At 40.5% G+C, this 12351-nt stretch overlaps 1 protein-coding gene and 1 non-coding gene across 2 annotated transcripts in view; one reads left to right on the top strand and one right to left on the bottom strand.

Moving 5' to 3' along the window:
• Positions 1-12351, bottom strand: part of TDRD9 (tudor domain containing 9) — a 132895-nt gene that overhangs the window by 32957 nt on the left and 87587 nt on the right. The window contains 6 exon segments of the mRNA XM_075282639.1: positions 3744-3956; positions 6148-6259; positions 6812-6982; positions 7151-7251; positions 9145-9252; positions 10338-10451. Of these exon segments, the coding sequence (XP_075138740.1) occupies positions 3744-3956; positions 6148-6259; positions 6812-6982; positions 7151-7251; positions 9145-9252; positions 10338-10451 (819 nt within the window).
• On the top strand, positions 7883-7988 carry LOC142214747 (U6 spliceosomal RNA). Its single transcript, XR_012717311.1, has one exon. It is a non-coding gene; the product is annotated as a U6 spliceosomal RNA (small nuclear RNA).

Below are 12351 nucleotides of genomic sequence, written 5' to 3'. Positions count from 1 at the left end.
TTTTTGATCACTTTTTATAGCATATTTTGTAAGGTGATATGGTGAAAAATCATTACTTCCGGTGGGTTTTTTCCGTTTTTTTTTTTCAGATGTACACCGTATACATTAAATATTATTTCAGTTTTATTGTACAGGTTGTTACGGACGCGGCGATACCAAATATGCATTGTTTTTATTAATTTTTAGTACCTTTTTTTATATAATTCATTTTGTATAGAGAAAAAGGAATTTTTGGGCTTTATAACTTTATTACTTTTTTCATACACGTTATTTTTTTTAACTTTTTTTTTTTTTAACTTTTTCATGTGTCCATTTAGGACACTTGAATCAGTTGATGCTTTGATGAAAGCATCAGCTGATTCAGCACAGTAGCAGACAGGACACGAGCAGGACATGAGCCTGCTCGTGTCCTGTAAGCTGCAGAGGAAGTGAGCTGCATCGCTCACTTCCTCCATCGGTCGGCAGGATCAACCAGGTATGTGGGGGCTCCGGTAGTCTGGGGTCACTGGCCAGACCCCAGACTACCTTCTACTGACATCGGCACCCCCCGATCTCGCCGCGGGGGGTGCCGATCACCTTCAATCTGCGGCGGATCCCTTTCGATCGTGCCGTGATGTTTCACGGCAGGATCGAAAGGGTTAAAACGTTCAGTCGGAACTGAGTCCGACTGAACGTTGTTGAGGGGGTGGTTAGGTGTCAGTAACACCTAACCCCTGCCCTCCCCCCGCCCCACCCCCTGCCTAGTGAGTCTCTGAAGACCGGCCGTAAATTTACTATCGGCTGGTCTTAGAGACCAGGACTGCTGGCCGTAAATTTACGGCCAGCGGTCCTTAACCGGTTAATATTGAACTTCATTGATTGGTATCATATTGACTCCTTTTAATGTCATAAATGCAATTATAACATGATTTGCTTCAGTCTTACTGGAAACTTGAAAGGGGCAGTGATAGTCCCGCTTTTTCAAAATTTAAAGGGGTTATCCAGCTTCCACATATTATCTGCAAATACATCCACAGCAAGAGGATATACAAATCACACCCTCCTGCTAAATCCACCCACTTCTCACAACCTTTAACCCCATCAGGACTGGGCATATTTTGGTCTTAAAGGGGTTGTCGAGGATAAAGTTGTATTTTAATATGTTTCCCCATGACCCCCATCCAACTTTGTAATATACTTGCATTTTCTGTCTTGTTGCAGTTTCCTGTTCAAACAATCAGTTACGAGAATGCTCCTCTCACATTTAGTATTTTTGCCGATGACACAAGGAAGGGTGCGAGTGAGAAAGGGAGGGGGAGGAGAAGCGAGTGAGAAAGGGAAGGGGAGCGAGTCAGCTCTCAGTGCAGCCCATGGAATCATAGGAGTTGTAGTAAAAGCAAACCACCAGGAAGAAGCAAATGTAAACAAATGGAACATATAAATCAGGTATCCAGCACAACAATCCAGCATCCGTATTGATTAAATCATAACTTTTATTTTAAGTGAAGGAAATCACATTAAAAGTCCATGTGCAGCAAACAAAGATATTTAGCCTACGCGATTCGGTCTACCCCTTAGTCATGACATACAAGAGCGTGGCACGCTGCAGTCTTAAATACAATCATAAAAACACAGGTAAAAAGGAGGCTCTTCCCATCTGCACATAGAAGGAAATTCATTAATTAAACAACATGTGTGACATAAGGTTTCGGTTCATGCAGTGAGAACAACAAAAAGACACAAACAAGTATCTAGATATTTGACCACTGAAATACTTTTTTTTTCTTTTTTTTTGTGGAGTGGATGCTTCTGTAAATTTTAGATTATAATGGTCAATTAATGGATGAATTTTGAAGTGTTTATTGTCACAGGGGTTATTTTGGGGTGGACATGCATCATCATTATTATTTATTATTCAATGAAGAAATTATTGTAAAGCTTCAAATCGTGTTCTTGGCATGATTAGTAAGTATAGTGGGGACTGATCATTCGAATAAGAGTCTAGTGGGATGTTTTGACGAATGTGTTCAGTAAAAGACTCCAAAACATGTGCATTTCGGCATCATTAGTAGTGACTGGCATAACTGCAATAAACTGCTCAGCAAATAAATATTAGGGTGAATCAACATAGGGTCAATTGAAAGTGATTATGTTTGCAAACTACTACCCCTATGACGTCAACAGAGGCTCCTCACTAGAACTTGAGGAAGATGTGAACAAAAACTCTGTCCTCTCCACTTCCAGAGACTGAGTCTTCACAGAAAAAGGCGAATGCCTCTTCAGCAGTAAGCAACAGCGTGATAATACAGGTTGTTATAAAACTGTTTTTTTTTTTGTTTTGTTTTTTTTTTTTTTGGGGGGGGGGGGTATTTTGGGGGGTGGAAGGGTATTTTGAGCACCAAATTTTTTTTATCTACCCGTATTTATTTAAAGTTTTTTTCCCCATTAATTGATGACCCAACAAGGTAATTAACGAATGCCTGATTCATTAATCAATTAATTAGAATTTAATTAACACCAAAGGGGCTGTCACAGTCTGTGTTAAATTAATGGTGCAATTATTGTTTAACTGACTTAATTAATTATAATTAATTTCTTAATTGATTTAACACCAAAGTGTCTGTGTTTCTGGCAGAAAAGAAAAAGCTGTGCCACTGATCCAGTATAGAGATCAGTGACAAATCAGAAAGCAGCTCTGGTAGACTGCTTTGACAGGAGGCACAAAGAAGGTTGCAGGGAGCTGTGTTCCTCTGAAGGGGCAATGGTAAGTACTATTGACCCTGAGAAGCAGTATAGGGGGCACTGGAAGGCAGAATGACAAAAGGATTGGCACAGGTAAATGCCAGTATGCAGGAGGATGCTTATCACTGATAGAAATTGCTGACTGCTAATGCGTTTCCATTGCAGGTTTTTCCACCTCATTTTTTGGCTGTGGCTCACTACATGGGGTGTTAGCCTTAACTGGGCAGCAGTTTGGAGTGTTGATCTACAGTACAAAGGAAAACCAAGAGAAGATAAGAAACACAAACCTGACTTGCGTATGACTAAAGCAATGATTTTCTAAATAGAACTTCAATGCTGAATAACAAAGACAAGTGTATAAACAGCACTACAAGGTATTGGGATTACTTTAATTACCATTTTTCTGCTGACAGACTCCCTATAAAAAGTTGTAAAAAGACACTTAAAGAGGACCTTTCACCATATCCGGGCACATGCAGTGTTATATACTGCCGGAAAGCTGACAGTGTGCTGAATTCAGCGCACTGTCGGCTTTCCCGATCTGTGCCCGGTGTGAAGAGCTTACGCCCCCTCCCTCCCTCTGCTCACACAGCTCGTCCATAGACGAGCATTATCAGGGAGGGAGGGAGGGGGCGTTCCTCCCCGCTCCACAGCACAGCGTGACTGGCGCCGCGAGGCAGAAGGACGTCTCTGGCTAATGGTCAGAAACGCCCTTCTGACCATAGAAGAGCTACGGTACCGGACCGTAAGCTCTTCACACCGGGCACAGATCGGGAAAGCCGACAGTGCGCTGAATTCAGCGCACTGTCAGCTTTCCGGCAGTATATAACACTGCATGTGCCCGGATATGGTGAAAGGTCCTCTTTAAAGGTAAAACTGTCTTGTTACTTGTCTTTACTGTTATGATCACTAAATAACAGTGTATTACAATCAGTGTGCAGATTTTTTTCATTCCACTAAATAACCTTGTCTTGAAGAACAGAAAAAGCAAGAATTCATCCACATGAAGTTATACAACTTACCACAGCATCTCTTCCAGAAATGTACAGAATCTGAGCACGGTAATATCGGAGGCTGTCACAGGCTTGAAATGGAGCCAAGCACACCAGATCTGGATGAGGACGTCTAGAGAGAGGGATCAGATCAAGACTATTGATTTTGGCTGCTAAATGTCCAAGGAGATCTGAATTTCTCTTATCAATACGATAACCCCAGAAATGGCCAACTTCAACCACCTTGAAATAAAAAAAGAAGCTGTGATGAAATAGTTTATATCATACAGTACAAATTGTGTGTTTTAACAGTTGTGCTCAGTGTCAAAGAGGAGTTCGCTCCAATGTGTCAACCTGCCTGAGTAATTGGTATAGTCATTGTGATGTGCAGTGTAACTGGTGCAATAATCATTGTGCCCCACAGCTCAGAAGACAGAGCAAGAACATAGTCCCGTGTGCCAATTCAATTGGTCAGACTTAAACTCAGGTTTTTTTCCCGTTTCTCCACACCATTTGTATTTGTCTTTGGTTTTATTCCATCTTTTTTACGGTTACTGAAATATACCGTATTTTTCGGACTATAAGACGCACTTTTTTTCCCCCAAATTTCGGAGGAAAATGAGGGTGCGTCTTATGGTCTGAATGTGGGTTTGCAGCATGGCCGCGCTACTGCCACCGCTGGTTTTCTTCAGCGGCAGTAGCGCGGCAATCCGCAGGCCCCGGCAGCTAAGACAGTCCCCGGCATTTGCTGTAATAGACCGGCGGATACCAGGGAGTGTCTTAGCTGCCGGGGCCTGCAGACTTGTATTGCCGTCTATGGGACTTGCAATCAAATGATTGCAGGTTCAAGCCCCCTAGGCGGGGGATATTAAAATAGTAAAAAATAAAAAAAAAAAACACTTAAAAAAAATATAATAAAAAATAAAATAAATAAAAGTTCACCTCCTTTCCCTAGAATACATATAAAAGTATAACATTACTGTGAAACATATACATTAGGTATCCCTGTGTCTGAAAATGCCCGGTCTACACCTGGCCCCACAAAAAAAACGCCCTATACATCCCCGTACAGCTGCAGGGTCACCTGTCAATGTGGCCTTGCAGCTGTTCCAAAACTACAACTCCCATATATTAAATATTTTACCATTTTTTGCCTGAAAATTTTTTTTCCCTATTTTTCTCCTCTAAAACCTGCGTCTTATAGTCCAGTGCATCTTATAGTCCGAAAAATACGGTACCTTTTTATGTAAATTAAATCTAAGATATAATAGGATTTTCTTTTGGCTCTAACGACCACCCTTTTGTGTGCTACTGTGTGCATGGTGTGGGTATACCAGTGTCTAATTGTACAGTAAAGTGGCGAGTGCTGCCAGCTTAAGTTGGGCATGAGTGCAAACAGGCACCTCACACCTGTGTAGCCTATTATGGCAGGTGAACTGTAAAGGAGTGTGGAAGCAGATTTCCCCTTTATAATTGCATCTAGGGTTAAGTGTGTGTATGAGTGTGGTAAGTAAGGTGAACAAATAACCCCCAAAATTGGTATATCGTGTGTGAATATGTGTTGATAAGACCTATGATCCCTAACAGAAGGATTAACAGATGCCCAATAAAAGCCACACTGAAAATGCTATAATAAAGCATTTCTATGAAAAACCATATCAAGCGACACAATGTATTAATCTATTTGGTTGGTATAGCTACCGTGTTTCTCCGAAAATAAGACAGGGTCTTATATTATTTTTTCCACCGAAAAAAAACCTAGAGCTTATTTTTCTGGTAGGTCTTAATTTTTTTCCATGAACAACAGTCACACACCACTTTTTATTAAAAAATTTATCAGATGTGAAACAGCGAAAAAACGGCAAGTCAGCACTTTTCCACTGCTCTGGAAAAAGAGGGACCCTCCATCTATGGCGTTATGGCTGGGCATTATTCACATGAAATCTCTGACAGCTTCCATGCCTGGATGTCAAAATAAAAAAAACAAAACACCAGATTCCTGCATACTGTAGTTTCTGGTTGGCCTTTCCAACTCAATTGGCCCTAACTGTACTGAGCAACCCACCACGGACACTTTCTCTTTATTCTATTTTTTCTTTTTATTCTCCTGGTTTCCTCTTCGTTTCTCCTATACAGTTCAATCTCTTTCCATGTCCAGGTGAAAGGTGCTTTGGGAGGGGGCTTTATAGTCCTTTGCTTACTTATTGTTTTCTACTACTTGTTCCTATTTTCCATAACTCTGCCTCCTTGCGGACATAGATCTGTCTAAAATATTTAAAATTGCAGAGTGGGCATGGGATGGGTATCTAGCTGAAATGTGTGGTCATTTAACTCTACTATGGGTTCAGAGGAAATTGGACATTATTTATTTTAAAATACTGACTGTTTTTGCCGTTGCTCGCACTGAAGTATTTCATCCAGACTCCAAGTTTACCTCTGTCACATTGATAGACAAAATGAGCCCTTGTATGGTTTCCAATTGTTCTTTAAGGTTGTGGGAAACATGAACAGGTTCCACAGTCTGTTTGTGAAAATCCACATTAATTCTGCAAAATAAAAACACAATACAGTTAATTTATTTCCTGATGCTTAGATAGTGCCAACACGTTCCAGGGCACTGTACAGAAACCACAATTTGTCCTTTGTCAAAGTTACTCAGACCCTTACATCTGCCTGTTGCCCATTTTATTTTTATATATATATATATATATATATATATATATATATATATAATGTAGATTGTGAGCCTCATATAGGGATCACAATGTACATTTTTTTTTTTCCTATCAGTATGTCGTTTTGTAGAGTGGGAGGAAATCCACACAAACACGGGGAGAACATACAAACTCCTTACAGATGTTGTTCCTGGCGAGATTCGAACCCAGGACTCCAGTGCTGTAGTGCTAACCATTGAGCCACCGTGATGCCCCAGCCTGTTGCCCATCAAAGCATCAATTCCAAAAAGTGACTGTTCAGTTTCTACCTGATATAATCCCCTCTCAGCCAGCAGGTCCCATTGTCAATCAATCAATGTTATTCACGTCACCTGTTATAGCTGATCAGTGCATTGACATACTGAACATTATATTATATACTACCTGGTTAATTTTAGATTAGTAATGTCTTCTGTCTCAAGCTCTTCAATCGTCTCTGCTGAATGGACATTAAGGACAAGAGGGATTTTCAGCTGAGCAGTCTTCAGAGTCAAATGTACAGCAGTGAGAGTCTTAAACCTTTCAGTAGGGTTGCGTGAAAACTCCACAAATGCTCTAATGAATAGAAAAATGTAAATCACATTACATTCATTTATGAAGAAAAACTGAAGGAATTGGTATGGAAATTAAAACTATTCATTTATTGGGTGGTGGACTACAAAAGGTCTACAGGGAAACAGACTGCTCACAGCAATTTCTGCCATTGCTAGAACTATTACTTACCTTGATCCATCAAACAATATAGATTTTACTTGACCGCACTGTCTGAAGAGCGACTGAATCTGCTTGTGGTACAGAAATCCATAGGAAGGGACATTCTTCAGCTGCTCAAAGAATTAAAGTCAATTACAACAAATAAAACAATATTCAACATTCCCCTCTATGTCTTAGTAATACTTAATAGTTTCTACACAGATACACAACACCGAGATTCTACCCATGCAAAGGGTGAAATCGGCCCAACAGAAGGGGAAGAACCTACAAAAAACAACCAATATAGGATGTCTTTTTTTTCACAAGAACTTTTGGAAATTCTAATTTACTCCAATAGAGATTAATAAAGGGATTTTCCAATATTAACTTTAATTAAATTTTATATATATATATATATATATATATATATATATATATATTATACTAGATAGATAGATAGATAGATAGATAGATAGATAGATAGATAGATAGATAGATAGATAGATAGCGTAGTCTGACTGATTTTAATATTTGTAATATAACTTTAAAATTCTAATAATTGGAAGTACGCTGTAGTCATATTAGATAGCAAAACCCTCTCAAAAATGCCATTTTATTTCAGATTTTCATTTTATGGGTCAACACTTCTGGCATATAACTCCTGACTACCCCTTCTGGCATATTGACCCTGACCACTCGACTTTCAACACTCAACTTTTTCGGAAGGGGGAATATGGGTAAAAACCCTAAGAAAGTTTGTCATTGCTTTGGCAGCACATATACTAAAAAAATTGGACCAATACAGAGAATATTAGCATGGCCCCTGAACAAGGATGGCACACAAATTAGTGAAGCATTTTATGTATTTAAAAAAAAAAACAAAAAAAAAACAAAAAACCTTATTTATTTTTATGGCGTGCTCGGTGCTGTATAATTGTTTTAGGTTTTTGTTTGTTTGTTTTTTAGGTTACTATAATTATGACAATATCAAATCAAATAGTCTTTGTTATGTTTTACTACCATAACACAAATGCACCTTAAGGGTGCATGCACACTACGTAACGCCGGGCGTGTATGAGAGCCGTACACGCCGGCGTTACAGCAGGGCTGCCGAACACTTCCCATTCACTTCAATGGGAGCGCTCGTAAACGCCGCTGTTACGAGCGCTCCCATTGAAGTGAATGGGAAGTGTTCGGCAGTCTGCTGTAATGCCGGCGTGTACGGCTCTCATACACGCCCGGTGTTACTCAGTGTGCATGCACCCTTATTCAGAAAATAATCTGAATTTGTGTGTAGCCACAATTCATGACCCTTGATATTAAAATTTTTCCTTCAACATAGCAGAGTAAGGCCAATAACAGTGATTAAATGAATAAGTGCTCATTCTACCATTCCAAAATCGAGAGCCTCACATGTAACCATGACAAAGAAAAGTGAACTTTGACTTATAAGAGGTGGGGTGAGAGCAAGAATATGAGGCTACAACTTCAATGGGGGCTAGCTCTGGGTCTAACTATATAGGGCCAATTTAGAACTTATTAAGCCCAAGAAGCTGGAGCCATTAAAGTTAATGTTGCATTTGCAGTTTCACTTCCCAATTTCTACCTTTCATGTCCTGATGAACGTGTGATTTTTATATACCACTATAAAGCCAACAGTGAGCTGAATTCAGGGCAGTCGGCTTTTCAAGGATGTGCCCCAGTGGTGGAGGTACTGGTGCCATTAATTTCGGCACCGATATCTCCCCACTGTCAGAAGGCCAAGCCTACAGCCTAGCTCTAAGGAAAGCCCTTCCGACAGTGGGAAAATATGAGTGCTGAAATTAATGACACAGATATCTCCACCACCAGAGCACATATTGGGAAAGCAGACAGTGTGCTGAATTCAGCACAATGTTGGCTTTAAAACCACACATTCATAAGGACGGAAAATGTCCTCTTTAAAGTCAGAGTATGACTCAAGTAAAACTAATGTATAATGTATTTAATGTAATTGTGTTTCTGGAAAACACAACTTCACATACCACAACTGCAGTTTTGGGGTCCTTGCCACCTAGCTCTCTAATACCAGTTTCTTCATCTGACTGGCCAAAAGTAAAATAATTTGGATAAAAAGCTCCAGCCATTACAACCTGAAAAATATCAGTAAAATAATTAAATAGTTAACTAAATTTCTCCTGAACAAAGACATCTCCATTTGAAGTATGTTATTTAAACTGACATGGAGCACAGGCACTATGTAAAGAAGCATTTTGTTTCTAGGTCATGTTAAAGAGAACCTTTCCCCTCTTGGGGCACATGCGGTTTTATATACCACTAGAAAGCAGACAGTGTGCTAAATTCAGTGCACAACCAGCTTTCCCGTTCTGTGCCCCCAGTGAAGAGTTATCGGTGCCGGTACTGTAGCTCTTCACTGTCAGAAGGGCATTTCTGACAGTCAGAGCCCCTTCACACGGAGGATACGCTGGCTGATTTTGGACGTGTAAACATTCCGAATCAGCAGCGTTTAAAAGAGGTCCCATTGCTTTCTATGGGAGCCGGCATACGTGCACTCCCCATAGAAATGAATGGGCTGCTTTTTCCCATTCATTTCTATGGGGAGCGCGCATATGTGGCTCCCATAGAAAGCAATGGGACCTGTTTTAAACGCCGCTGGTTCGAAACGTTTACACATTCAAAATTAGCCAGCATATCCTCCGTGTGAGGGGGCCCTCACAGTCAGGAACGCCCTTCCTCAAAGCAGCGTCTATAGCACTGTACTGTGAGAGCGGGGAGAAACGTCCCCCTCCCCTCATGATAGTGCTCATCCATAGACAAGTACTGGGGGGGGGGGGGCGTTCCTCACCACTCAGCATCATCGCTAGGCACTAAGGAACACCCTCTTACAGTACAGTGCTATAGATGTTAGGAAGGTCTGACTGGCTTTCTAGCGGTGTATTACACTGCATGTGCCCCAGGAGGTGAAAGGTCCTCTTTAAATGTTCACTGCTTCATCTGGACAGTTCCCATGTTACGTAGGCATCTGCAACTGTGTTCCCTAAATACCAGTTATGCAGTTTACAAATATGGCTGTCATTCCAAGATATGAAAAGGGGTCTTAAGACACATTTCTCTGCAGCTTTTAACCAATAAAAACAATAGATATCCCTGAACAGGATGTTAAGTATTAATCTGCTTATTGCTAACTAATTATTCCTTCTCATGATTAACTTCATACCTGCAGAATAAAGCGCTGCTTGTGCTTGTACTCTGGATCCATGTTTGGTTGGTGAGTGATATGCATGTTGAAGAAGCCAATGCGCTTTTTAAGCTCATCGTATAAAGCAGCCACCTTTATTAAAAAAAGAATAAAAAAAACAAAAAAAATAAAAAAACAAAAAAAATATATATAAAAAAAATTTAATAACAGTCTACCAGGTTTTAAAGAAAAAAAAAAAGCTTTAGCTACAATAAAAATGTGGACTTGTATAACCCTTTAGTAGTTGAACCTGCTTGACTAAATACACTTTAGTGTTTTTCCTTAGTCACGTAGCAATCTAACTGTATGGCTAAGCTAATGGATTTGGGTCCGGAATTTGAGGCGGGATGCATACAGAACATCGGCATCCAGTGGCGGAATTCAGCTCTGGATTAGGTCAAAATGAATGGGCCTAGTCCGGAGGGAGTGAAGCCCCACGGAAGATAGGGCACGTTGCTTTTTTTGTGAGAGTGGAACAAATCAAAGAATTCAATGGGAGGGAGAATTTTAATCCGGAATTTGACGCGGCTTTATTCAGCTTGTAACAGAAAAAATAACAAAACAGCCTAGCCCACGCATAGGGCAATGCCTCACTTCTTGTACCATGACTACCATTCTGAGTTCAAGCCATGTCTTTGGCACAGCTTAATAGAATTATACTAAGTCAGCCCCCTAAGGGCCTTCATTAGGCCACTATCAATTAAAGGTATCAGACCCCTACAATCTCATTAGCAGGGGTGCTGATGTCTCCGGGAGGCAGTCCCCTCCCTCCAAAACCCCTTAGATGCAGTAGTTCCTATAGACCGTGACAACTAAGAGGTTAAACTTCCGAAATAGTCAGTTTGTCGATCACTAAACTGAATTAATAAACTGTTAGTGATCTGGCCTCCAGTACTTATTTTTGAAAAACATGAAACAACTAATATGTTGTTAAAAATGAATCATGTACACGAGGAGATAACCTTTTTTTTGTCTGAAATTTTGTAAGATGTTGGTTATTTAATGTTGTTACAAGTACCCTAATAGTTAGATCAAAATATATAGGGATCCCCAGTTTGGAGAGCATTTAAGCAGGTTTCACACTACAGCTCTTATATCTGTAGTTCTTTTCAATCAGCGTATCAGAATAATGTTTGCACTCACCGTAAAAACCCTTATCTCGATGTATTCTTTCTGGGAGAGACCGCACAAAAAAAAAAAAAAAAAAAAAAAAAAGTGTCGATTCCGCCCCTGGCTATACCTTCTCCTCCGACACTACGCTAGTCCGTTTGTACCGCAGCAGAACGAGAGAGAGAAAAGTGGATAAGGAACCAGAGAACCTGAATCGGACAACCACCAACATGCCCTGAACCAAGAAAAGAACGAACAGCCTGAGCAGGAAAAAGAAAAGGTGAAATTTGTTTCCCCCAATGAATACGAGATAGGGATTTTAAGGTGAGTAAAAAAAAATCCAAATTTTCTCGATTATGTCATTAGGGGATACAGCGCAATGGGATGTCCTAAAGCAGTCCCCAACGGTGGGAAAAACAACAGCCATGCAAGCAACCTAGCAAAAGTCGTAAGCAGAAGTTTATGACCCAAACTGACATCGGAATTTGTCGCAAAATGGATCTGGAAGAACTGATAAAAGTGAAAGAGGTGCAGGTGGCCTATAGGGCAGACCAAGGATGGCAGAATGAAGATGTCGGAATGCCCAGGAGGCTCCAGCAGACATGGTAGAGTAAGTAGTCACTGAAGAGACTGGATTAAATCATAAACTTTGTAGGCCTCCCTAATGGCAGAACAAAGTAATCCGGAGGAGGCCACAAAGGCAGCGAGACTCTTGAGAAGATCCTCAGAAATAATGAACAAGTAATCTGAACGATGGGGGGGGAGACAACACAGAGAGAGACAAATGACAGTGTTCGTGGGGGAGTTTTGGATATGGCCAAAAGGATGGAAAGGCCATGTCCTTGATGTGAAAGGAAGAAATAGCCTTGGGGATGAAAAATAG

This window comes from Leptodactylus fuscus, chromosome 7, assembly GCF_031893055.1.
Source record: "Leptodactylus fuscus isolate aLepFus1 chromosome 7, aLepFus1.hap2, whole genome shotgun sequence".
Lineage (NCBI taxonomy): Eukaryota > Metazoa > Chordata > Amphibia > Anura > Leptodactylidae > Leptodactylus > Leptodactylus fuscus.
The sequence above is the reverse complement of the archived record's forward strand: the minus strand, read 5'-3'. Positions and strand labels throughout refer to the sequence as shown.